The sequence below is a fragment of the Dermacentor variabilis genome, chromosome 10 (assembly GCF_050947875.1).
Source record: "Dermacentor variabilis isolate Ectoservices chromosome 10, ASM5094787v1, whole genome shotgun sequence".
NCBI classification, from domain to species: domain Eukaryota; kingdom Metazoa; phylum Arthropoda; class Arachnida; order Ixodida; family Ixodidae; genus Dermacentor; species Dermacentor variabilis.
This window is the reverse complement of record NC_134577.1, coordinates 47,276,885-47,304,848: the sequence shown is the minus strand read 5'-3', so window position 1 is coordinate 47,304,848 and position 27,964 is coordinate 47,276,885. Positions and strand designations below refer to the sequence as shown.

The following is a 27,964-nucleotide window of genomic DNA, read 5'->3' as shown; positions in this document are numbered from 1 at the left end:
GAATAAATGCAGTCGAAAGAAACTTTGTTTACAAAGTTCTCCTCTTTGTGCAGGCGAACGCCACAAAACACGTGATCAGGTATGAGTTACATTTTTTAAAAAGTTACTACACAGTTGAGGCCAGGCAAGGAGAGACTGCGAAGTACTTTACGTCAGGGAACCAAGTAGCGCATCACGCCGTTTGCGGAGATATACGACAGGAATTCCTCACGATGTGTCTTCCTTATCTTTCAAGCGCACTAACGTCGTTGAAGATTGATGTCTCTTATCGTCGGCTAGCAAATGGTCCCGCTGTATAGCAGTAAATCAAACTTCCATCGCCAAGGAAACCCCAACCACAGAAAGAAACGGAGATGAGAGAGTCACAAGTGAGAAAAATGCGGGGAACTAAACCAAACCCAATCAGGTTTGCTATACGGCACTGGTGTAAGGAGAGTAAATGGACGAAACGAGAGAAAGAAGGTGAGAGGAAAGGGCAGCGCTGTATGTCGTGGCGGGAAGCAAGATACATAAAGTGTTCCATATTTTTTTTTATTCGGTAACGCAGGTGTCGAATATAGTCTTGTCATCCATTCCAATATGGGATGAATGCATACTTTTTTAAATGCCAAACCGATGCAGAAGTGCATATATTTTCTCAATAAACCTTTCAGCTAACGGATGATTGGCCGGCGATATTCGAAAAGGCCTCAGGAGTGAAATGGCAACACTGAGTACGTAGCGTCATCAGCAGAGAGCAAGTTCTCGGCGTCTTTTTTTTTTTCCATTTCAATATTTGTGCTGAAGTTGCGAAACTGTAACGTCTCATAATAAATGTGTGTCGAGTATTCACAATGCCGTCGGAAAACATGATTTCCTTCAAGCCAGCCATTATTGACCTCCACATTCCGTTCGAATAGCTTCCCTATTACAGACTAACCCCAACGCCTCTCAAGCGCGAATTATACAACTCCGTAGGCTTCTCTTCACACATCGAAGCCGATTATGTACTGTGTTCGACAAAAAGAAAAAAAAACATGGCTCGAATCAAGTCAGAAAAAAAAGAGGTTATTCCGGAGTAGGTTATCCTAAATCTCAGAGCACAGAGTCGAATACGAAATTTGGGATTGTTCTTTCAAAGCTTTCCCGCTTGCGCGCGGCAGCAAAATTTAGGCTATAAATGTTGAAATCTGGGCACATTAAAGCCCACGTCGACAAAGTAATTCCACTCACGTTCGCGTACTCCGACAACGTATTTTCTTTTCATAGCTGTACGTGCGTGTTTGAAACGAAAAGGCAGTAGGAACTGCTTTGACCTCGCACAAAGTTGACGTCTACCAGGACATTATTTTTTTTATCATTTGTCCTCAAAAGAACTTGCATCAGTTGCCACTCATCGTGCGCACCCGACTATGCAAACGAGAGTAAGGGAAATGCGCAATGGATGACGCTTCACAGAAGTGAGAACAATGGGGAAAAGAATTACAGAAAGAAAAGAAAACTAGCGAGAGCCATTTCTACTCGATTACGAGTTGGCGCACTCGGGTGTGCGCACTGCGAAAGACAGGACAGTGACATCTGTCGCATACAGGCCGCCAAAGTTTTCAAAGTTTTTGCAGTTCAGCCGAACTCGACTGTCGGACGTCTCAAGAAGAGCTGAAGAAGCAACGCTAGGCCGCGTATGAAACACTATGAACGCAGCTAAGACACAAAGGCCGCCTCCGAGATAACGAGTCGGAGGGTACCTCGTTATCTTGAAGGACCTTTGTTGCTCTTTCCGTTATTTCAAGCAACAATCCTTTGGTGCCTCCCTCCCACAATGGCATCGTCGCTTTGCCGTTTCTTTTTAAGAGCTCGCTTCTGCAGCCGCGCACTATCCACTTTCAACGGAACATTAAGAGACTGCCTCGTGAAATCGTGGCCCCGCGAAACCGGCGCAAGGATTACACTTCTCAAGTGAACCAAGTTGCTCATAACTTATTCTACTTTTCCTTCTTGTACTTGAGAATAATTCCTCGTTATGGCGGCCTTTAGTTAAAAGTGATGGCATGATATAGTTAAGCCTGGAGCAGCCCGTGTCAGCTCGCTTCTATGAAAAAAGTGCGGCCACATTGCGGGCTTTGATGCACCATACGTTGTGCCATTTTAAGCAAGAAACAAGAAGTCAGGCAATAATTTCAATGCACGATAAGTCCAAATGCCTAACTAAATAATTAGAGAACCTAAAGCGTTGCCACGAAGCATGCCATAAACCTACCCGCCAAAAAGGCAATTGCGGTCGCGCGTTCCATCAAACGAAGTGTGCCGAAAAAAAAAAAACAATTACCGGCGTCTTGCCTTAAGTATCTCTCGAATCCAAGTTTGATAACTGCTTTTCTTTTGCTTAGCCTTCTTGAGCTACTGTATTGAAAGCAATGCGATGAACAATCTTTGCAACAAGGGACCTGTGCAAGGTCGTTGGAAGACCCGAACGCTTCGTTATAAAGGATCGCGCCTGCTCCCTTTCCCACAGCCTTTCTCGTGGGTGTGTAGCGTGTGCAGCGCTCGCCGTCCGTCAACTTGGCGCCTGCCCAGGGACAAAGACAGTCCACGAATGTGCACTTAGGGATGTCAAGTTACGAACTCAACAACCGGAAAACAGCGAATGATTGCTAGTGGACAAAAAATTTCATAAGTGGCTATGGACATATCGGCATTAAGCGGGTTTGTAATTTTATTGCCCCGTTATGCCACGGGGGAATTATACCAGGCGATGGAAGAGGCCAATTAACTCTAAGCGTTATCACTCTATAGAGCACATATTGCAATTTGAACACTTCTTAAAGTCCAATGGTTGAAGAGTACACTTATAGAGTGTCTGTGCATCATCCCACGTGCACTCAGTGCTCACTCTCTCCCTATTTTCCTCTTTCTATTCCCTTTACCCTTACTCCCCGTGTAGGGTAGCAAACCAGGCACTCGTCCGGTTGATCTGCCTGTCTTTCCCCTCCTTGCTCTCTCTCTCTCCCTCTCTCTTGAGAATTGGAGCCGGTGAATTTTCAAGATACGCGTGAAGGGCGCATGACGCGTAGTTCCATAACTGTCTTCTGCGCAGGTCTCCTCGCCATGACCGTGACAGCCACCGCTCTCGCGTAGCAGAGCAAGGACGTGCGGAAGTCAGCGTCGCGGAAAACGACGCCCGCTCCTCTAATGTCTCCCGATGGAAGCAACGCGTCGGCCGGCCTCCCGCAGATCATCGACGAAGACGACCTCCCCGAGGACTACGACTACGAGGAGTCGGCGTGGCGCTTCGACCTCGCCGACCTGATCCCGACGGCCGTCGTGTACGGTGCCACGCTCCTGTTAGGCCTAGTGGGCAACCTGCTCATAGTGTACACGGTGGCGCGCTTCCCGCGCATGCGCTCCATATCGAACCTGTTTCTCGCGTCGCTCGCGTCGGCGGACCTGCTGATCGTGCTGCTGTGCGTGCCCGTGAAGTTCGGCCAGCTGTTCTCGTACACCTGGACGCTGGGCGAGCTGGGCTGCAAGCTGCTCCTGTACGTGCAGCACGTGTCCATGATCTGCTCTGTGCTTAACCTCACTTTCCTCAGCATCGAGAGGTAAGGAAAAGGATGACTCCTTTTCGTTCTGCGTTATACGTCGGATGGGTGCACGAAGCCACCGTAGCGCTCCCCTCCATCGGAGGTACCGGGTTTCGTCGCTGGTTCGAGTCCTACCTGATGTAATGGATAAGCGCCATCGCACTACGCTTGAAGTAACGCCAGCGAAAGACTGCGCGCTTGCGTTTTCGTGCGCAGTCCTTCTCTCTCGCCGGCGTAACGCAGGTCTCGTACTTTCTGCTGATTTTCTACCGGGTCAAACTTTGCGGGAATTGCGAGAGCAAGTTGAGCACTCAATCCTGTAGACACTCGGAAGAAATAAGTACAAAATACTTGCGTAAATTTTGTGCCGGAGCGTCTGCACATCCGTCAGTAATCGCGTCTCGTTTCTTTTCGTACAGGCTCTTTTCCCGATATAATACTCACTTCCTTGTGACAATGTGTCAATTGTTGAGTCTTTATGCGACCAGCCATAATTTTTTTAGCGTTGGCGGCATTAGAGATTTGAAGATTTGTTTAGCATACTATGTTTTAGCGCTTACCTAAACGCAGTTGAAGTGAGAGCTGCCGTGCGATCAGAAGCACCAGTAAGGCACGCCGTGAAACACTTCAATTATCAAAACTACTACCGCGGCCTAACCTTGAAGCCTTGTGTCACTTGACAGTGATGCGCACGCGCACTTAAGCGGCAAAAACTGAAATTAGTTCGGCTTTGTAAAAATTAATACTTGACTTAGAACCCAAAACATCTAGGGCACCAGGACCAGCGCTCATCCTGTCTGGTCCTTCTTGTGTCCTAGTTTTTTGGGCTTCAAGTAAAGTACGAGTTAAATCACTTTGAAGGAAATGCGAAATAGCGCAACTCACTTGCAAGGTTAAAAACTCGACAGAAAAGTGTCCAAGGTAACGGTTCTCCTACAGATGAAATGAAAGATCTAGGCACTAATCTCGGCAGAGTTACACTCAACTGACGCGACTCACGACTCAAAACTTACACTTTGTTAAATTTTTACTAACCTCTAGGAAACGAGATGGCGCTGCAGAGGAGCAACGTAAGGACATAGGTCTCTCTTGCTTCAATCTGTATCCGCAGGTTTGCGCAGGTGTGTGCGTGTGTGTGTGTGTGTGTGTGTGTGTGTGTGTGTGTGTGTGTGTGTGTGTGTGTGTGTGTGTGTGTGTGTGTGTGTGTGTGTGTGTGTGTGTGTGTGTGTGTGTGTGTGCGTGCGTGCGTGCGTGCGTGCGTGCGTGCGTGCGTGCGTGCGTGCGTGCGTGCGTGCGTGCGTGCGTGCGTTTATTTTCATCTGCACTAAGTGCACCTATTTAGGGAGCCAGTGTCCCGGAAAAGGGTCTGAACTGGAGCTTGCTCGCGCTGCTACAGGACAGGACTAGAAACCCCTTGTCCTCTCCGTGCTTTCCCGTTTGTACCGCGTTTTTTTGCATGTGGCGTTCTCGGTCTGTTCAGAATTGAGCATGTCCGGCGTCGGTAGACAAAATTAGCAGAGCGAGTTTTAGGGTCAAGAGATATGTGATAATGCGCCTAAACACACTGCTCGTACAGATTCCCACAAACTGCAATCTTACACGGTGCTACGCCCAGGCTAGAAATTCCACAGACGGAGCGCAGCCCATGCCTCCACCAGCCGCTGTCGTAAACAGGATGCCTGTCAGCATAGGCTCGCCGCCATCGGCGGCACGCAAGTATGAGAGCAGGCGCGCTACCAACCACTGTTTGCACAACAAATCGTGCGCGGAGACGCGCGATCCCTTTGTCATGTGCGACGTGCTCAGCTTCTCCGTCTATCGCCCTTTCACTCGCACGTATCCGATGCTTCTCGTCTTCCCCGCGCAATATTACGAGTGGCGCTGATACCCCCAACCTCCTCACTACTGCTAAGTGAGCGACTGTCCTCAAGGCGGCTGACAGCAATGTTGGTTTCAGGCTCAGCTAGCAACGTTGCGGAAGGTGATTGAACGACTGTTGTTTAACGACTATACGTTTAACGAAATATTTTAGCGACTATTGTCGTTAGACAAATTTCGTTTAACGAGAATAGTCTGGTGATTAAAGTTTATTCTTCGCCGGTGGTAATTCGTTGAATGTTTCGGAAAAGTTCATTCATTGTTCTGCCCGAATTGATGAAACCGAACGTTATGTTCATCATGCTGCGCATCAGATGTGTCGAGGGCAGCCCTTGAGCATGCTCTGAAGATTACAGAGAGCCGAACGTATATGACTATGGTAAAAAGATCGAAAATTTATGTCAAAGTAAAACGAATCTAGTGTGCAATTCCCATATCAGGAACATTCTGCAACAACACGCTTCGCACTGAAATACACATTTAAATTAAAGACAGAACTTGCTACTGCTGCTGAAGCGCAGATCGGTATTCTACAGCCGCCGAAGACGGTACTGGCTATTTCAACTTTGAAGTGTTCAAAGGAACGTAGTCACAAGGCGCACGGAAAAAGGCTAGCAAACTGACTCTCGACTTGTTCGCGCTGTTACCATTATGACTATCGAAGTACTGGTTCAATAACACCTATTGACACATCACTTGAAAGCACAAACGAAAAAAATCCAACTTAAGCAACAGTGGCAAGAATACCGACAAGCCACAGAACATTAAAGCCCGAGGATCGGTTCAACTTTATCATTTTGCCTTTGCGGAACGTCAGTAGAAGTGATCTGAGCAATTTATTCCTCGTCCAATGTCAATGAAATTGCACCAGTTAATATATATATATATATATATATATATATATATATATATATATATATATATATATATATATATATATATATATATATATATATACACATTGAAGCCTGTCAGCATTACAAGTGAGCGATTGCCTCATCTTTCACATCGCCAAGCACCTTGCGTAATGGCATTGCACATGTCAAGAAGGCAAAAAACAGGCAGTTCCGCCTGAAGCTCGAAGCACTGACTGCGATAACAAAGTTTACCGTAGTGATCGAACTTCCAGGATGGTGTTCTAACACAAGCTCGGGCGCACGTGTGTTCTATCACACATGGGCCCGGACAACGCGGATGCACGAATTTTTTTTTGCGGCCCTAAACGCTTTAATACGCCGTGTAGCCCCTGTAATGACGTCGTGCAGGTGCCATTGCGCTGCCCATAAAAAGTCCAGCCAGTAAAATTACAGCGCTTTCAGGTTTGAGCATTGATGTCGTCTCGCACTTTTAATATTTAACAGCCTGAGTAGATTTAATGTGAAAGGCATGCGCTGTGAGTCTTATGTTTCGTGAAATCGTCTATGAGATGCCATCGTCAAAATTCTGAGGAATAAGTTTGTAAAGGGCGTTGAGACTTGGTATGAGCAACTTCAGTGATAGAATAACGTAGCAACGTAACCCGCATGTACGGCTTGCACAAGCAGACGCTATACATATACACAAATATAAGCGGGGCCTCACGGCGACGCCAACGACAAAATTTCGCTCAACGTGTCCGCATAATTGCTATCGTAGAAATTTAATTAAGCGAATTGCAAACGTCAACGCAGGTACTACGCGGTGATCCACCCCGTACGCTCTCGCTACCTGTGCACCTTCAGCCAAGCCAGGCGAGTGATCATCTTCATCTGGTTGGCGGCGTTCCTCACCGCTCTGCCCATCATCTTCGTGCAGGTAAGTGTGGTGGAATTGAAGAACCGAAGTAGGTTCTTACTTTATGTGGCTTTATTTATTCTTAATTTACGTGGCTTTATTTTATGGGCACGGAAAATCGCGCAGCGTTTTCTACTGAATTGTATGCATTCAAATATGTTGTCATAACCTCTTCTATACTTTCGTTTGTTAAATGTTAGGGGATCTGCAATAATGTTTCTTAAGGAGAGGAAGCAAAGCTTCGCAGGCTTATTCGATTGGCTGCAAACAGCGTACAATAAGTACGCTTTCAACTCAAGGTTTCACTATGCTTTGAGACTTGGTGACTGTTAGTCGGGCATACTGTATATAGAAATAAGATTCTCATAACATGCTAAGAGCAAGGACGATTGTCGCATCAAAGGCATTAGCACAAAATAGCGAACAGCACAATTTTCAAGCAATTTTATCTGCAGTACTTCCAGGGTAGAGGCGGAGTATATTCTTTATTGACGAATTATCACTCTGCCTCAGAGGTGATTATATGTTATTATTCCTACGAATAATGTAAGGGACCTTCTTGGGATACCAGCCTCCGACGGAAATTATTCTAGAAAACGAGAATGAAATAATGTTGTCATTTCTGTAACCTGTTTGTGTTGAAGTAGTTTTGTACCAATAAACATCGCTTCCTTGTGATTGCAAAACGTACGTCTCAGAACATCTATACTGAAAGCTCTCAACTAACTCCCATCCTTTCCACTTCGTATTCCTGTTCGGGGATATACTGATTTCAAAAACAATGAAAACAGCTTTGTCAATCGTCAGACTAAGATGCATCTCTAATCGTGTACGTTTCATTTCTTGCACTATTTTTTTTTTTTTGCAGATCTATATAATCAATAGCAGCACTTATCTCAATTCTAATGTCTATCTTTGTTCCCATTTTTCATGTTCGTTACTTTTTGCAGTGTAGCGCTAATGGAACGCACAAATGTTCGTTTCGAAGTTCCTTAATGTTTCTTTTTCAGACCCACGATTCACGTATGTACAAGAAAGTATTCCTTTAAGCAATGTTTAAATAATAGGAAAGGGCTTAATGAGAGTGTACGCCTAATTGAAAAATTCGACCACAGCACCTTCGCGTTGCGGTGTTCTATGTTTGCTAGATAACGCCTGAGTGAACGGCTGTTATAAAAAAAACTGCTCGGATTCCTTATTTGAGCGTTTCAAGCCTAAGCTTAAAACGAGCGTACGATAGCTACTGAAGCGATCCGTCGCGTTGTACGATCTCTGAATTTCAGGACATTACGAATAATTGCAGTTCAATAAGGCAGGCACATACTCTAGGCCACCCTTGTTGTTTGACGCCCCGATGTGGTTCTGGTTTTCAAAATTTATAAACAATCCTTCGGAAGGCGGCATATGAAAATGATTTTTCCTTCTAGCATTTCATCCTTGTTTTTCATAAGTGTACGTATTAGCTTTTGCGAATAACATTGACTTGGTTATGTAGGCACACACTGAGTTCACCCTCTTTGCATATCCCCCAAACATACCTGGACTTCCGAAACAAAAACAAATGCCTAATCTCTATCTAAGATGGCAGCTCGCACATATTATTTTAAGATAGTTGCATGACCACGATCTAGAGCGAATGATAATTTTACCCATGAGAGTGGTATCCTTTCGCTCGATGACAACCCAAATCTATTCGATTCAGCCCTTCGCTAGTCGTTTTTATGTGCTCTTCATAAAGTTCCCACTTAGTACTAAGAAGAAAAGAAATATAATAATGTCAAAAGCAGTGTTTTCGTTTCTGGGAGCGAAAAAAAAAAGTGGGAACTGCCCGTGAGCAGTTGTCCGAACAGTGGAGTTGAGCGATCTTCAACAGAGACGCTCTGTGCATCTTCCGTAGTTACATTTGTTACGTTTAGCTGTGAGACACAGTATTCAGACCGAAAATTTCGAGAGGGACGACACATGTGAGATGTGTACGACAAGAAGGTTAATCAACAATATAAAATCAAACGCAGTATAGGAACCTACACCTTAAGATCAGTCTAAACACGTCTTAGTGCAGGCACACGTTGCGACGGATATATATCGTAGTCATGGGGGACTTACCGAATCCTCTCTTGTTATCAGGGTAAGCTTGAGAATTCGTGCAAAAGCGACGATTCTTTAACTTTGGAGCGCTTGGACATCTCGCCGCAGCATGTCACCAGCGCCTTCGTGATTCAAGCGCTGTGCTTGTTGATCGCAGAAGTACTACCAGGTAGTGGTGCTGGCAGTGAAATCACGTCGCGAAATGCCATGCCGAAGTGTGCAGCCTAATCGCGGATAAAGATAAATAACGATACAAAAAAATCTGTGACGAGCCGCGTATCGAACGGATCTATGAAGGAATCGTATGGAGCCGTGACGTAAGAGTCTCGCTCAGGTTGGCAGCACTTGAAGTCCTCTAGCACTATAGTTATGCGGAAAAGAAAGAAGTTTGCGTTAATTAGAACTTCCGTGTCACTCGTAATGAGCTTTTTCTTTATCAAAACAAAGTTCTGCAGGGCCTTATACAGCTATCGCATGTGAGTTCTGGTAGCATACTGACGGACTTTGTAATCCCAGACTTTCATTACCTGTATTAAATGGGCCCATGGTGAAGCCAGCCGAGATTCTGGGTCGGCTTTTAATGGCTACTGGTTCAATGGCCTATGGTTTCTATGGCCGTTTGAAGTGCTCGTGAAGCATGCGTTTTAAATTGACTCTGGAAACACCGCTGTTTGCCGTTCGTCCTGCCGATCCAATCCCTCAAACTTTCAAAGCATTAATAATGACAGGAAATCCTCGGACGTCATCCAACCCGAAATACCATATAGTTTCTTTGTTTGCTTGTTTGTTTTTTTACGTTGGATGGGTGCAGGGTACTATGTTTTGACGCGTATTGAACAAAATATTAAAAAAAACATGAAACAGTCCCACTGGAGATTATGTGTCATTAGGCGGCGCCAGTCTCGATGAAGACCTTTTGCAGAGATTGACCGCGCAGAGCGTCTCCATACGAAACTAGTAATTATAATAATAAAAGAAAATATTAAGTCAGTCGGGAGATCTTGGAAAACAGCAACTTGAAGCTGCAGGCACGACCAAATTCTTTCGACGGAACGTCGCTGGCGGCATCTCTTGCAAGTCCTTCAGCGCCCAGTTCTTGCCGCAGCACGCATTTTCTGACGCAGGGCAGTCTTCACGGGCTTCAGTCTCCACTGGAGTTACAGGGAGGCGCTATTTGGCAGGCGGATCTAGCTGATTCAAGGCTATAGGTATGCCTGCAGCTAGCAGCCCTTGTTTTACTGAAGCAGCGTACGATGAGAAGCAGAGCTTGGGGGCGTGTGAATTGAAAGTTCGATTCCCATCTGGTCATTCCGTTGATGACGTCAATGCTTTAGCAGCACAGATGTCTCACTCCATCCAGAAGACTCCATCTTCTGGATGTTTTACTATGGAAAGAAGAAATATTCCTCGATGAAAGGCACTGTGCAAGGGCCTCTTAATGGCACCCTCTCTCACTATGTCCACCGCCTGTAGGTTCACGTGGAGATGGGCCTGCGGCGGCGAGCCTACTGGTGCATGCGGGACGAGGCCAGCCCCGGCGCGTGGCGTTCCTTCGAGATCTACATGCTCATATTGGTCCTGTGCATACCGACCCTGGTCATGGGATACGCGTACGCCAAGATCTGCGCCCAGCTATGGATGGTGGTGCGCGAGAGAGCGCATCTCACCTCTGGCTCGTAAGTATACCGTGCCTGGAAAAAGAGCACTACGACTGTGCAACTCGTGATTACCGAAGTAAGGGTTAGGCTTTGGTGAAAAAAAAAGTACTCAGATATAAGTGCAAATGGTGTGCTATTACGTGGCGATTTGAAGGAGGTGCGCTACGTATAGAGAGTCTGAGGTGGAGTACTTTACGTTGTAGGTGCCATATGTGTTGTCAAAACTAAAATGGGAGACGTAAATCACTTTGTGAAACTTTTATCAGCACCCTTGGTTTCATCCTCTTCAGGAAATCCAGCTTTACGTTTTCATTCGAGCACTGCCTTGAGGGAGATAAAAGCAACATATCTGTCTTGTTCGTAAAGACCGTAAAGCTAATGGAGCTGGTCATCGAGGAAAAATAAAACCGTCCAATTACTCGTAAACTAAATTGTCTTGACACAAATGGGTGTTCAATACTTTTTTACTGCAACTACCATGTAAAGATACCAATGTAATGATCCCAGTGCAAGGATGCAATCAACACAGCAAAATAATATTCTGCAGTTTGACTGCGGCAAATTAAAGTAATTCCACTACTGCGGCCCTACGGTGCTGAATTTCAATTCCTTATTTATCATAGAGGAAATCACTAGTTGTGCGATTCCCACAAATAGCGCATTAAAGAAGGAGGTCTTATTTCCGGGAGCACCTGTTGAAAGTTCCGTAAATGGCAGCGCTCGTGCAGACAGTTTTTTTTTTTCGTTAGATCGCTTACCTCTTAGCGTTGAAATTTCGCGAATAGGTGGCATTTCGCGGTGTGCTCAGTCCAATAGAAGGTTTGGCTGCGTGACTTGCCCAGTTCCATCGAAATAAATCGGAAATACGGCTCATGGGTAGTAATTCAGAAAGTAATGAGTTCGCAGCAACAGGAAAGGATGAAGCGTTCATCGCCAATAGACCGAAACGAGGCGCATGCCTTCTTTCGACGTTACACTGAGCAATGATGCCATCATTACGTTCCTGCGGACGTGTTCCTTGTTTTTTCTGCCATCACTTCCCACGACGCCCAATCTGATTTATTTGAGGCAAATGCGCATCCCGTGCACGAAAACGCGGCCTTAAATTGAACGCGCAGCAAAATGTTCCGCGACTGCGAAATCTGAGAGCGATCAGGTGAGTTATTTACTCTGCAGAATCTTGTCTACGTTGCTCTCATATTCACGCAACAGTCGGTGCATTCAGTACTCTCAGCCATCATCGATTCATGCAGTATAAAGCCTGAGCTGTATACCTGCCTCGCGAATGCCTTCGTTACATGGTCAGTGGTTGTAGCCTCTTAGCGTATACTACGTCTGTCGTTGTATCTTTCTGCAGTGCTTGTACAGAAATGCTGGAGAAGGCTCCCGGCAAGCAGGGCTTCAGCGTCAACGGTGACAAGAGGTTTCTGGGCAAGCCGTCGAGAGCTGACGAAGACACCGTCAAACAGGTAGAGCACGCAAGCTGGTGAAAGCTTTATAATTTGGCTTGTCAGAGTGTAATGATGTGGTTCTGTGGGCATTTAGATATTTTTTTATCCAGAAATTTTTTTTGAGAGCGCCGCGTTGTCCGGCATTGAAGCAGGAAGCAAAGTCTCCCTCTAACCATCAAAAGCTGAGGATATATTTATATACTGTGGTCTCGTCATATTCACAAAAGTTGCACAAGGCACTGTACATCATTCCGATGCCAAAAAGAGTGCAGGCATTCGTTAAAGTGACTCCCAGCGACGACTGGGACACACAAGCAACAAGTTATTGGGGGCTATGAGAGACAGAGAGAGATAGCAAAGAGAGGAAAGGCAGGGAGGTCAACCAGACGAGCGTCCGATTTGTTACCCTACACTGGGGGAAGGGAAAGGGGCTATGGATTCAGTCACCATCAATGGAGAGCCACCGCGGTCTTGCTACACCTCTAAAGGACAACTGGGTCCTGCTACCGACTTATTTGTTCCTTTGCATAGCGGCTCACGAATTATTTTTACAACGCATATTATCTCTCAGGACCAGAAAGAGGCAATGCCTTCTACAAACATGGAGGTAAAAGTCTGGTATTGGTGCCAAATGGAAGCAAGAAACGGAAGTGTAGACAAAAATAATAATTTCAGAGTATATAGCTAGCAATAAAGAGAGAGAAGGCGGGGAGGGAAGAGAAGGGGGGGGAGGCAATAGGATATACGTGCAGTCTACATGCAAAGCGGTGAATTTCGCGTAGATTAAACATGGCTGAGTTTGTGAGTGCCTCACGATACGTCGAACGGACGCCGTAATAGAAGGTTAACAATGGCTCTTTAAAAATGCACACAAGGTTATGGCCACTATGCATTGCCTCGGAGAAAATAATGAGAAAACGCGAGGCCCACACCAGTAAGCAAGTAATAGTCTTAGAAAACGTTATTTATACGAAAGAGAACAGGTCACACCATAAAAAAAGTTGCAACGTGTCCCCCCTCCCCCCAATGCTGCCTGCTAGTTTTCTCCTAAAACCAGCATGCATGGAGGTAGTATTACGTGTAACCTTGAGTAAGTCCATCGAAATACTGAGTCAGATAACAGGTATAATAAGCCTAAACCGTTACTTTCTTCCTACATCAGTTAAAGTACTATTATACAACGCCTTATTTGCCTCTCATATCAATTATTGTCACCTCGTATGGGACACTACAACTGATACGAATTTAAACAAATTATTTTTATTACAGAAAAGGATAGTACGTGTCCTCGCAAATGTTCTGTACTATACACACTCCGAGACTTTGTTTGACAAGCTTAAAATCATCACAGTGCACAAAATTTTTAGGCGTCGACTTTTGCAGAAGATGCATGAACAGGAAAAGCGATCTATCCCTTCTTAAATTATCATGTTTATAACAACAAGTCCCCTCACGTCTCACAAGAAACACAAAGAAACCCTGGACGTTGCACCATTTTAGAACTAACTGCAGCTCACAATTGCTGAAAAAAACTTACCAAGGCTTTTAAATGCTTACACCAAATCTGGAATTCATATATGTGCCCTTGCCCCGTCAGAATTTCCTCGGCTTAATCAGCAGAACAAATATGCATGTTTATACGGTCAGCTATTTCAGAAATGCAGGTTAGTTGAATGTACAGCTTTTTTGTTTACACTTATAGTACATATATATGTGTATTTTCCCCTCTGTAATGCGTGAAACGTTGTGTAACTTCTCTACGCGCAACTACTGACGTTTCTCACTTTGTGCTTCTCATGCATTCTTGCAAAACTATGTATTATTGTATTGTTAAAAACACGCGGCAGCTCCGCGCTACCCATGTCTTGTGATCATAGGGGGGAGGGTATTTTTTCAAGCTCCACTTGCAGCTCTTCTTCCCTGTCTCCCCCAATCTGTTGGAAATACAGATATATTCAAATATTTAAATTGAAAATAAAGCGACCAATTATCCTTCTTACCGAGGTGTCGCCGCTCAAGCCACGTGCATATGTATGCAGTAGCGCCTGAGCTGTGCGCATGACTAAACATAATATATTAAGCGGACGAAAAGAACAAACGCCATGGGCCCTGCGAACCCCCGCAGAAGTTACTCGCTTATTATTCATAGCACGCACGAAGGAAATATTTCGGCACCTCACTTGCTGCCACAGTGGATGCAACAAAGCGCGAGCAGCGAGCAATCGCTTCCTCCAGTTATGCTGCTTACTTGAAAGCCGGGTGGCCGACAACAAGTAGAAAAAAAACCGGTCGAGGCATAGTTCTACACATCCGCTTTGTGACGCTACTCCCGCGGAAACTCTCGCGCACCGTCGACTCATGCGTGCAGTTGGCGCTTGCGTAGACGGCCTTCTTTCATTCGGTGAACGATTGCTTGACACATTCGTGAATGTTTTTTTTTTTCCTTTCGTTCATCGCCCGTGAGGCAAGCCATCACGACCAAATGCATGCACGCCGCTCCTCCGCAGGTGATCAAGATGCTGATCCTGGTGGTGTCCCTGTTCGTCCTCTGCTGGGCCCCCATCTTGATCCTGAACGTGCTGACGGCGTTCGGCAGCGTCTCGGCGCTCAACTACTCCTACCTGAAGCCGCTGCGCACCTGCTTCCACCTGCTGTCCTACCTCAACAGCTGCGTGAACCCGCTCGTGTACGGCTTCATGTCGCGCTCCTTCCGGGTCTCCTTCCGGGACGCCCTGCTGGGCTGCCTGCGCCAGGGAGGGGCGCCGCAGCGGGGCACCACGTTGCGTCTGAGCCGCACGAGGACCACCAGCCTGAGCATGGGACGCTCGGCGACGTACGTCACGTGACGCCAGCCCCCGCAGCCGGGCATCCGGTGCATCCGCTGGACTAGCAACTGCGGTGCCGCGCCCGGAACCATCGCCCTCTCCACCACGAGTGGATAACGAGCGGTGGGAAAAAAAGAAGAAATCGAGGAGTGCCGTCGACGCTCCACGCAAACCGGAAACGAAAGGCACGAAGAGTGATGTGTCTTGAAACGTAACAGCGCGAAAAGAGCGAAGAAAAGCGCTGTAAGTTTCTCAACTGTGCCACGTGAACTAACCTATATATGCGGTGTTCGCGACGTAGGGCACAAATCGACTAAGGAGACGCCCTTCAAGCGACCGTGGAAGCATTCTGCTGCATTCTGCATTGTCGTGTCTCTGTTACCGAGATCACTCACTGACAAAACGACAGAAACGGCGGCACCTCAGAACATAGAGGAGGCGCACAATTGTCCCGAGTCACTCCTTTTGAAGCACTAGTCACATCAGAGGACAAAAACAAAACAAACGGATACCTGTGGCTCTCTCGTGTCAAAGACAATCGACGTTGTGAGCTTTCCGAGACGTGCAAGTGAGCGGTGCTACAGAAGACAAGTCTTTATGGCGTTGGCACCCGATCTTCTGTATAGTCTGGACAAATGCGTCTACAGAAAGAATCACACCTTCACCTTGAATTAAGGAACTTCTTAGGGAAAAACGCAGGAAGCTATTTCAGATCCTGTGAGAGGCGTATCACTCTTGCTGATAGTGACGGTCGGGAGCAAATTTGTGTTTTATTTTTTTTTATTACTGGTAAAGAAAGCGGGAAAGAAAGAACACTGATGTGTGAAATAAACTTTCAGTAGTGCTAAAAAATAGCATCGACAGAATTTTTCACATTAGCTAACATACGACACGCAAGAACGACATCCAAAGGACACCTGTTTAGTGTTTGTCGCAAGATTCAGTTTTGTTCTTCGGTTTCTGCGTAGCAAGGTGTCAAAATACCTGTGTGTATTCACATCGCCTTAAGGGAAAAATTCACAGTGATGTTGGTGGTACAGCCCCCCTCCCCCCGGCCTTCTCCTTTTTATCCTTCAGTTTAATTTCTCTGCACTACGCTAAATGACCCAGTGTGAGTCACCGCGCTTCGTCTCCAAGGAGATTGGAATCTATGAAGAGCAACATCCGCAAAACACGGTTTGCAAGACTTCGCATGCTTCTGGAAACGTTGCAGTCTTCGTCAGAAAGTGGTATACATCGAGTGGAAGACTGCATTCCTGCACGCACTGGAAACGAGCATCATTGGTCTATATAAGGTGATACCTCAGGTGTTTTTCTATTCTTATCCACAAGACTCCTTTGTTTAGACAGCCCTGTTTTTATCGTCATCTTATCTTTCGACAGAAGCCACCGCCCGTGTCCTTGCGAGTCTACTGTTGCCAGCCCTACTACTTATGGGACGTTGCCTAGAAAAGACGCGGCTGCTTGACTGACCGAAGTTAAAAATGCTGGGCTTGTGTGACTTCTGCGTGGGCAGGAAAGACATGTGTAAACTGGTACAGTCAAGGCTTTTATTTTCTCAAACCTGAGGCACCAAGCGACCGTCAAGCTCGATTCGTTCACTTCTACATGTCTCTGTGCTCAAACACACTTGTGCTTCACGTAGGATTAGTTGCTCAACTGACGAGTGTGGACCGGCCCAGCTGTGGTAAGGTGTGTGTGAACTTGACGCGAGTGAACGTCCCCCCCTCCCCTCCCTACTCTCATCACCCCTACAAGACTGTGGCCGTGACAACGCACACAGTGGTGCAGGCTGTGCATCACTGAACAGAGAGAAAACATGTGAATCGGCGCGCTCAGATCTCGTCTTAAAGTATTATGTCGAGTTGTGTTGGTTGTTGCTCTCAGTCTTGATGGTTCGTGGTGAACTCTCCCACCGGAGCGTCTACACATCCTCGTGAACTGTACTCCGTCCCGTTGTTGCTGGCGCGTTGATGGTCAAGCGCACACACTTCGAATAATGGTAAATGTTCAGTGACAAACATTGTTTGAATGCAGGTAAAAGATATTCGCTGAAAGGTTTTTGACATTCACCTTCCCTTTACTTCACGCGTATTAGTTGGCGTGATAACCTTTCTTCGAGAGCGAAGGAGATAAAAGCGCCATTTATGTGGCAGCGCAGTATTATATTGTGGTGGATCTAATGCGTTATGCGCACAGAGTAGCATATTATTAGCACCATTCAAAGAAGCAAGCGTTCTTTTGCCGCAGATGCTGTAATTGAGAAATTCAGGCCAGCCAGTCATAAAGAAGCTCTGATTTACTACAAGTTACGCAACTGACCATCTTCAAACTATTCGTAATAAGAATGAACTTGATAGGGCAGAAGGTCAGGCGATTCAACAGGCTTTTATCCTTGAGCACTGGGTGCCAAAAAAAAGTGGACAACAAAATAAATTATCAATTGTGCCGGAAAGGTTACCTTTGAATTTGACTATTGTGCAGAAAATCGAGCGGGGGGTTTGAAAAGGGTTATATTCAAAGTGGCGATAACTTATAGTACTTCTATTAAACCATAATTTTAGCGGGCCAAGAATCGAAAGTTGTATAGCAGGCCTACTAAAGTATTAAATAGGAAGCCAATTCTTTAAGCTCCGTGTCTATTACCTGAGTAAAATGTTTCACTGAAAAGATAAGGACGACTACACTCAAGAACGGTCGGCTGTCACAAAGATTGCTATCTCATACTTTACGGCATTACTTGCAACTATAATCATATGCGTAGATACGCGTGGTAGTTGAAATAGCCCTTTTAGTCAAAATGATAAAATGTGAAAACATGTTTTTCGGCGAGAACTATGTCATTTCAGATCGCATTTTCTAATTACAAACAATGGTTCATCCTGTTATTCTATTTGTACTTCTATCTCTGCATAACGAAGGTCCAAAGACACTCGGGAACATTTGCTCAAGCATCGAGCCAAATAAAGATTTACGGCGAGCTACTTCATTTCAAAAATCAAGTGTAAGGTAATCAAGTACACTTGTAGATCAAGTATACTTGATTACACTTGTAAATCAAGTGTAAAGCGTTAAGGTACCGCGTGTATTCGTGCTAGTGCTCATTAATCAAGTACACTTGTAGATCAAGTATACTTGATTACACTTGTAAATCAAGTGTAAAGCGTAAAGGTACCGCATATATTCGTGCTAGTGCTTATTCATCATATTTCTCACACTACCGATTCATCATAAAGAAATGTCATATGATAATAGACTGATAGTTCTCATCTCTACTGAAAATAATGCATCTTGTTTGCATGCATCACCTACCTCTACAGTATTAGATGTGTGTGGATGTGTGTGTGGGAGTTTTAAACATGCTCAACATGTAGATAAATATGGAACTGCTTGTGCCATCTGCTGTAAGGACAGTTTGTGCGCATCAAGGGGGCTGGAACAATGAAGCTAGCGACGAAAGAAAAGTAAGTGCCACGCGAAACGTATGCCTTGTCATAAAGGGCGTGGTTGACGTGGCTCATCAGACTAATGTTTTAGACTTTATTGTAACACTTTCTCCAACGCCCCAACACCAAAACGAAGTACTTGCATTCGTGCCGCTCCTTTCTATCGACAGTACCCCAAAATTTCAGCCACCAGACATTTATCTTTTTTAATATATCTCTGTAAGCAGAGCAACTTGGTCCTCATATGAAGCCCACTATGACGTGACAGGCAACCTTGGATGGCCTCAATGTGCAGCCGTATGGAGAGATGTACAGCAAACAATCTAACGAAACCGGTTCAGATTGTCAGGCTTCATGGAGAAACTTTTCAGCGTGTAAACTAATAGAATTTGTGTATTTCTTGTGAGCACCACAGGTATAAGAAAGTGTCTGTCACCCTTGATATATGTGTCTGTGTCTTACCGCGTGTTTGAATCTACGCAAAAAAAAAACTGTTTCAACTGTCTCAGAACACAGTGTCTGACCACAATCCCAAAGTCACCTACATTGTTTGTGTTTACCCGGTATGTTCACTGGCCACTCAGAAATGACGCTGACTGGACAAGAAACTATGCGCGCGGAGTTGGTGGCGTCAGTCGCAGAATAAAACCTCTAACAGGGTCCAACTCTCTATCTTATTGAAACTGGCGTACTTACCAAAATGTTTGCTTTCACTGTGCTGTAAAATATTTCATTGATTCATTCGTGTCAGCAATACCACTTTGACAGGCATTAGAATACACCGGGAATTTTTTTTTATCATACATACGTTTTCAACATTTTCTGTGAAAGCTAGATAACATTATTCTGGTCCTTGAGCTAAATTACTCGAAGAAATGGACATTACATGTACGAATAAATAAATAGAACAGGTACCTGATTAGCATAATTCCACTAACTAAGCTTTCGCTGTTCACTTCACCGCAAATATGGAAATTTAGGAACTGTAAGCTGTGAGGATACAAGGCGTATCCACTTGAAACGAGTTCCAAACGTAGCACAAGTTGCGAGAGTTTAATTCCCAAAATGTGTGACGCAATATAACAGCGCTACAGCTATTCTTGTGCTTCAGTAAATAAGCCTGCGCTTTTTTAAAAAAGAAAAACAGAAAGTGGAACTATACGGAGCATTCTTTCCGCAAGTTTAACGACTTATTTCTGTAATCCTCAATATTCGTTCTCAGTGGACATGAATGTCAATAACACGAGCTACAATCTGCAAATTGCAATGTGTATCGCAAAGTACATAATTCAAAACTTTATTGGCAAAGTTTTGTTAATTAGTCAATAAAACCTTTTAATTTCCGCACAATTAACGCTCACTTATTCGAGGAAACCAGCTCAAGTATAAGAAGCTACTATTGGCTACAAGCGACGGAAAAAATTCTCCACGCTATGAAAAAACACCTAGCATAGAGCATGCTGGTTGTAGATCGTCCTAAGCGTACCCCTAAAAACGATGTTCAGACATGCTTTTGTTGAATGTTCAGATGCTTAAGAACTCAATTCTGACTTGAGGGTGATTCCGACACATCGGATTGTTGCTATAATTTATTCTTAATAAAGCTGTAGAAGAGAAACTTTACTTTGTAGCACCCAAATTCGCAATAAGTTGGAACTGTAGAAATTATTTTTTAAAATCTGTGGCACACTGGCCCACAGATATTTTCATCATTAACGAACAGACGTCAAGCAAAATGAAAGCATATTTTCGCTGAGCCTCTTCAATATCGAATCAAGATTTCATTGAAAAAAGAGAGGGAAAATACAAGAACACTTCATCGCAGATAACGCTAGAAGCCTCCACGCACTTGCGTGTTCCAAATTCATTCTCAATTTTCCCATTTGCACTGCAAGATAAAGGTGTAAAAAATTCAAGAAACCTTCCAAGAAATATTTACAAGAGAAAGAACGAGATAGTTCAAAGTAGAGAACCTCGTTTCGAAAGACCGCTTGCGTTTAGCTAGCAGCTTTTGCGTGAATTGGTATTCAATTGAGCTGTCCTTAATAAGCATTAACTGAATGCCAATTCTCCACTGGTGATCGCTTCGTGAAGAATGAGGAAAAAATGACTTCTGGTTCTCTTTCTTTATTTTTTTAAAGTAAACAAGTAAAATGTTTCATTGAATTGAGTAAGGCTAGGCCACCTTCACAGCAACATCTGAAGTTACAAGGTGCACCGACTCCGAAACGACACAATGCGAGTCGTTACTATAGTGCACATTTCTGGCAATTAATTTGTACGGCAGCGCTATCGTAGTAGCGGACTTCTGGAATAGTGCTTTTTTTCTTTTTTTTTCTTTTTACAGCTCACTTATCGACAACGCAACAACGACGACCATAAAGCACTTGGTGTCTTTCAGTTACGCGAAGCAACCAAACTGCGGGGAATCGCTGCATAGGAAATTGTGTAGACACACGCGGCAAGAAAACAGATGCAGTCGGTCGTGCCTATAGCAGTATTGTGCATTGCAACGCACGTCGACGCACCGCGGTTGCTCAGTCGTTATGGTGTTTCGCTGCTAAGCACGAGGTCGCGGGATCGAATCCCGGCCATGGCGGCCACATTTCGATGGGGGCGAAATGCGAAAATACCGTGCGTCCTGCAGGACCTTGAATAAAGTTTATCCAATCCGTGTACTGTGGTTTAGGTGCACGTTAAAGAACCCACGGGGTCCAAATTTTTCAAGTCCACCCCCCCCCCCCCTACGGCGTGCCTCACAATTAGACCGTGGTTTTGGTAGGTAAAACCCCAAAATTTGATTTTAAACGCGCTGCAGGTAAGATGTGTGTTCGCCAGTACCACATGAATCTCAGGCCAATGTATCGCATACTTAACTCAACAACTTGTAGAGAGGTGCTCTATAATGAGTGCTACAGCGTCTTGCCTGCCCATGTGCCTAGCACGCTATACCAGGCGGCTATAATTATGCACGAAATGACCCACACATGACAGACGCACACGATGTCTGCAATTGACAACTGCAAGGACACACGGCAACAATCGACTATGGTCTCTCGTTCAAGCCTCGCTGGAAGCATAACAGCACCTTCGTAGCACGCGAAGCCTATAGCAGCGCGTCGAAGAGCGCGTTGCAGCTAAATGTTGCTGCCACGTCAATTTATAGCGTATTTTAGAACCGCTCTCTTCGCAACTGAGCGCTAAGAAAACATAGCGTGAGTCATCGCTCATACTGCGCGCGCTTCCCAGGGACGATCATACCAGGTGAAGTTGCCGCAACACAACAAACCCCTTGGCTCTGAAAGGGAGGAAGACCCAACATTGTTTGTGTCTTATACCAGAGATCCCGATATGAATTAGCGATACACTATTATCGGTCAACAGAAGTTACTGAAGTACTACCGGTACTGGAATGAATGCACAGAAAGCAATATTTCCAGCAGCCACGTAACGTTATATCTCAGTCCTAAAGAGCACTGTTCCATCCCTCTTTGCGATCGAAAAATATTTGAAATATACCAGGCTTTCGCATGTATCGCTGAGTTTCTTCGGAAAACCTAGAAGACCGGGCCTTTTCAAGCTTGTGGCATCAAAACGTGTAAAAAACCATAAGCGCGGAATACATGTGCAGTCCTCAGGTTAACGGGCCTACATTTCAAGATTCAGAATATGTGGCCGTTATCGTTCAGAGTAAGAAATGTCTGCTTACATCGCGTAACGGCGTAAGCAGGCCCTAAAAGCTTAACCATTAACATGGTCCCCCCCAAAAAAACACGCCTAACAATTTTTTGCCTCACATAACCCTTTCTTCACTCCGATCTCCAGCCGTTGCGTGCAAATATCACACAGAAGCGGAAAGCGGGTGGTTTAAAAAGAACCTGAGCGCTTAGTCGCCAGGATTTATTAGGAAAGTCCATTAGCGTCGCTCAGGACACGGCGGCACACGAGCTTGACACGATGGTCGAAACAAGACAGCCAGGCACGTGACGTGCTTATAGCGTGTCGTGCGTATAGCGCGTGGGTAAAGTGCACAAGACTTATGGAACAGAAATATCGATACAACCTGTTCGTGGTTCGGGACACACGCTGTCAGCGCGCACGCACGGGGGAGTGCTGCTGTACGGCGCGGACCGTGTAACGTCGGGGATGCGTTCCAGCAGTGCACGGGTAATCACATGCGGCAGCGTGCCTCCAGTAAGTTGCGTAGGAGAGAGAGAGAGAAAGTGGGTATTACTTATAGAGTGATGTGGGTGTATAGAAACGATGGCAAGTAGGAAACTTGTGCTCATCCTGCTTCAAACTCCAGACGCGTTTCCGGGCTCGGAAAGCAATGGGGAATGAAAAGTGTTGTTAATGACGGCGAATGCTCCACACGGAAGAGAACTTTGACAGACACAGCTGTAGTTAACGCAATGCGAAGCTTTCGTCATTGGTAGAGAACTAACGTGAATGCTGCGTAGCGAACAGATACGCGAAGAATATAGGATGTAGTGTGTTATTTTTTTTAGTAAGACAATGTTTGTGGTGGAAAAAGAAATATAAGATTGGAAGCAAACTAAAATACAGCGGCGCATGCTACCAGCGGGATCGGCCCACTGCAGCAAAACGCAGCAAATAAAGCGCCTGCACTCGAAGAAAGAAAACTTGAAAGAAAGCTTGTGATTGCGTAATGCATTCGCTGTTATGTGTATAATACGCATATGCACGCATTTGCAATGGGCGCTGCTTTCTTGCAGAGAAATATTGTGTTCAGAACTTCAGGTGGAAAGCTTGAAAATGATGGCTACAGTCCAGGAGAAGCCGACTGTTCTACTAAGGGGCACTTCGAGTTGAATCGGTCATTGTTTACAGTGGCCCCGTTTAAGGTTCTTTACACGGTGTGGTTTAGAGCCTGTCGTCTGGACGCATTCGATTACCGCTAACTAGATACGAAGGATGACGAAATACGGAAAAGGAGCAGCCCGGTGAATGAGCCCGGGAAAGGTTGAGGGTGACGGTACTGAAGTTGCTTGCACACAAAAGGTATTTGCGTCTTCTGCGAATGTTTATTTCCTTTTATGTAGAATCATTTTTTTTCTTTTTATCTTCTTTCTTCTCTTCCATGCCTACTCCCCCTTCCGATTTTCATTGCCCTTCAGCTTTAATTTTCTCAACAATTTATCTCCAGCATCCTCAGTTCCGCCTCCTCTGTATTCTTCCCATCTTCCGTCGTACCTTCTGACACTTGAATGTGCCATGTGCAGAGCCTATCATCAAGTTTAGAATCAGAGATCGTAGGAAAAGAACTGTAACTCTTTCAGATTAGTATTAATATCTTTATTATCTACGTAAAGGTACATATGAATCACGGAGAGAGAAAGTTAAGCGGGCTAGCAGTTATCTTCTAGCCTATTAGGGACAAGACATAAAAACTTCGCCAGCATATGTTACACTCCTGTAACACACGAAGACAAAAGCCTGCTGCGCACGTGGTAATGTATTATGTTATACGATCGGAGGGTCAGGCTTCTTGCGAGACATAACGAGCCACGTTTGAAGTAAACGTATGGCGCGGCCGGTTGACCTCCTCAACGACAGATGCGAGCCCCTAATGCACAACCTAAAAGTTATCTCGTTCTTTATTTCATTCTCTCTCTTTATTTATTTATTTATTTATTCATTTATCTTTCTGTTCCTTCTTTTTCTTCGTTCCTTTGCTTGTTGCTTCTTTCGTTATTTCTTTAGTTTGCTCATTCATATTCAGTCGTTGCATCTTTGCTTGCTTACGTGGGTATGAGCCATTGTAACAAGCCACTGAAGGCTTTCGCCTTAATAAGCATAATGAACGAAAGAGAGAATGAACTTTATTGTTTGCCCAGGCTTCTTTGACTTGATACCAAAGGTGGGTGGCCTCTTCACTCCAGGTAGCCAAGGCTCGCTGCCGCCGCCCGAGCCCTGGGCGCCAACCGCAGCTGGTCTTCACGGTCTTGCGTCATCAGCAGAGCCTCCCACTGGTCTTCCGATTGTTCTTCTGGTTCCGCTTCTTTCTGCGCGTTATCTCCTTGTGCTGGTGATGACGGTGGTACGTCTGTGGTATTCCTACACCGCAGCACCATGTGGTGCAGGGTGCTGGGCATGTCCAACGGGCAGAACTTTCAGTGATGCCCGTAGGCAATCCGGTTACATGGCACGCAGCAGTGTTCCCTGCGGGTAGGTTACAGCCTGGAGTTTCCTGCAGGGCACCGCTGTTCCCTACTCAACCTGTTATGTGCAGATGGGTAGGGATTCCTCTGCTTCCTATAGTGCGCCAAGCTCTCCGAATACTTCGAAAAGAAAAAAAGAATACTTTGCAGAAGCTTTTCCAGCAATAGGCGGGAGCAAGCAGCAGGCAGGAAAGTGGAAGTGGGCTTCACCGTAAGGTGCCGTTGGCTTTGCTTGAAATTTGCACAGACAGCTCTGATCGTGTTAATTTAGGGGTACATTTGATGAGTTTTACATCACATGTAATCCTGCATCAGTCGGTCTCCTCACAGTGCGCTTTCAAAAGAAAGCGAGTGGTTCGCCAAACTTCTTCCTTATCATGCGTATCCAGCTGACAACCGAGAAATGGCGCTTGTTTTCCTTTATTTAGTGTTGGCCGAAGTCATCGTGCACACTACCTAAACTCAGAAGGCAAAAAAAAAAGAAAAAAAAGGGAAGCCATTTCACTTTATCAAGGTGGATTACCAGCGCAGCTGTAGCCCATCACACAGGGTTAAGCAAGAATTAATGCATATATTTTCGCCATTTGGTAATGGCAGAGATGATATCTTTATGGTTACTCTGATATACACTGATTGGTTCGATTACAACCTTAGACATAACCTTGGTCAAAGTTAAGTTTATACACGAGCGTCGTTGAGTAGTTGAGCGACTTGGATTTGTGTGTCACTTATAACCAAAATTTTCTAGCACAAACTTATGGAATCATTTCCTGCCTGCCTTTGAAATATTCACATTGAAGTCTCCAATGATTATCACAGGTGTAGGGTCTTCGCGCTAACCCATGCAAAGTGCGGGGTAATGAACTACTCCATATCACACTTGAGGGTGCTTGGAGATATATACGGAGTGGATATCACAAACCTGTCTTTCGTTTGTACAGCATAGACACCCATCCCCACAGTCTCTAGCATTGATCGTCCCTTTCCCAGTCAAGAGGACAAATGTACACGCATGTTGTAGCCATGAATCTTACGGTGCTATGAGCCATTGAGTTTTTTGCTTGCTTCCGAGGGTATGAGCCATTTATGACGACAGTTTTTGACATGATGTTCTTAATGTTTTATCCGTGATTAGAAAGAACATAAGCACCGACTTTGCTCAGTGCTTGTAGCTTCTGCCTTACGCGTCTACGAGCCATCAAATTTTTTTCCTTGATTACGGGGATTGCTCACTCTCGCACATGCTATGGCAATCTACCGCGTTACCAAAGGGCCCTCTCTCTAGTGAGCCCGAATGGGAAGAAGCCCTCAAAAGCCCGGACCTCAAACTCCAGCTCAAGGCCGTCCAGAGGGCCCAAGAACTGTCGGAGCATCACCACGTTCCCGTCCCGACTTGGGCGTCGCCTACGGTTTCGGCCCGAGGAGCTCCCCGCATGGGATCTCTAACGGCTTAAAACTCCTCAGGACCTCACTGAAGTTCTTGACTGACTGACTGATTACGGGGATACGAGTGCTTATGTGGGTATGAGCCATTGATGATGATAGTTTTTGTTGACGCAAACAAAAATTCACAGAAGCCTAGCACCCCCCCCCCCCTATATACAGCTTCGCTATAAAAAAAAGAAGAGAGAAATGCTTTTCTCTTGTTGCCTGCAGGCGAAACTCGTCCATAAAGGGTTAACAGAGGACCCACGGTGATCCGCTTGAAGAGGAGATAAAAAATAATAATTATAAAAAAGCAATGAAGGCACACCCACAACGCTGCTCGCAGTCACATGGTAGGGTACGAGCATTAGAGGCGAGAATCCAGCCGCGTGGTTGACGAGAATTCGAGCAAATCTTTGCGCGGCTCATTTCGAGATGAGGCACGACGTTTCGGAAACAATACCTTACGACTTTCTGTTCGGGTAATGCTTAGTTACAGGAACTTGCTCAACAGCAAACAGCAGCAACAACGGAAAGTTGGGCATCTTCAATATCGTCAAGCAGACCAATGAGTGAAACTTTTCTGAGCGAGGAAGTTGGAAAGAATTGGCAGTGGCTTAGCTCGGCTAGGCCAGGATACACGTAGCGAAAGCTAAGGCTTAGCATGGTTAGCCTTGGTTAATATCGATTGAAAGTCCAGGTTAGACTGGTTGTCTAGCTATGTTGCGGCGCTTAGCCAGTCGTTCGGAGCGCTGTTCGTCTGTTTCCTGGGCAATTCGTTTCCTCTTCATCTCGTTCCGATGTCGATTCCAGGCCTCCTCCTGCTTATCAGAATTGTCGCCGTCCATATTGCCGCCTCAACTGTGGTTGCGGCGCACGCGAGCTCTCCTTTTCAATCCTCCAACATGTTATCAGGCATGCGACGCAGCTGGCCAAGCGAGCGGAGGCGAGCGCAATGACGAGGAACGCGTGTGACGTCATACCAAACGGTGGGGCGGAAATTCGCGGCGCTCCGCAGCGTCGGAACACCTGTGGCTCGGTGCTACTAGTGGCGCATGCGCAGTAATGACTAAGGAGCGAGATAGAGAGAAAGAAATATCCGCGGCGAGGCACGCGTTGTGACGTCATGTGCCTCCTCGGAGCACCGCCACGGCGAAATCGCAAGTTCGCTGCCCGTAAAGCTTTCGCTTTAAAGAAGTTCCGTTCTTTGACGAGTTCAACAGTAAAGCAGGAATGACCCTTAAAACTGCAGTAGCCATATGGGGAAGTATCTGCTGAACTTTTAGAATGTGGAGATGTATGCATAGGGCGCTGCAAAATTTTATCCCCCTGATTTGATGTGCCAAATTCTTTCACGGCTTTGAGTACACTGAAGTAAGCTTAGGTTGCGCATTTCTACTTAAAGAAACAAGTTCTATCTTATCAAAAATAAAATAAAATAATTGTTTTCGATATTAATTGCAGCGCTATGGATTTAGCCTTTACCGTGTATCGCTCGGTTTAATCGTTCCTTACCAGCCAGCCCAGCGACCCACCACGAATGGTAGACTGTCGAGAAATAAAAGGAGCCCTAGGCCCTGCTACAATTTGTTTATAATAAAACGTCTTATACCTCATTCAATACGAAGAAAATTGGCAGCCAATACATTGACGTCACAGCCGCAAGGGAATGGTCTAC

The 27,964-nt window shown here is 45.4% G+C and overlaps 1 protein-coding gene across 2 annotated transcripts in view; it reads left to right on the top strand.

The window, feature by feature from the left end:
• LOC142560476 (QRFP-like peptide receptor) overlaps positions 1-19,597 on the top strand; it is a 105,313-nt gene extending 85,716 nt beyond the window's left edge. Inside the window, exons 2-7 of one of the 2 annotated variants that reach the window (XR_012823377.1) lie at positions 3,074-3,578; positions 7,109-7,232; positions 10,773-10,975; positions 12,315-12,426; positions 14,916-18,309; positions 18,405-19,597. Coding sequence is in view for 1 of the 2 variants with exons in the window: in XM_075672629.1 (XP_075528744.1) it covers positions 3,169-3,578; positions 7,109-7,232; positions 10,773-10,975; positions 12,315-12,426; positions 14,916-15,254 (1,188 nt within the window). In the remaining variant the exon portion in view is untranslated. Of the gene's footprint in view, positions 1-3,073; positions 3,579-7,108; positions 7,233-10,772; positions 10,976-12,314; positions 12,427-14,915 lie in introns of both variants that reach the window. The other variant, XM_075672629.1, reaches the window with a different exon arrangement.
• The last annotated feature ends 8,367 nt before the right edge of the window (positions 19,598-27,964 follow it).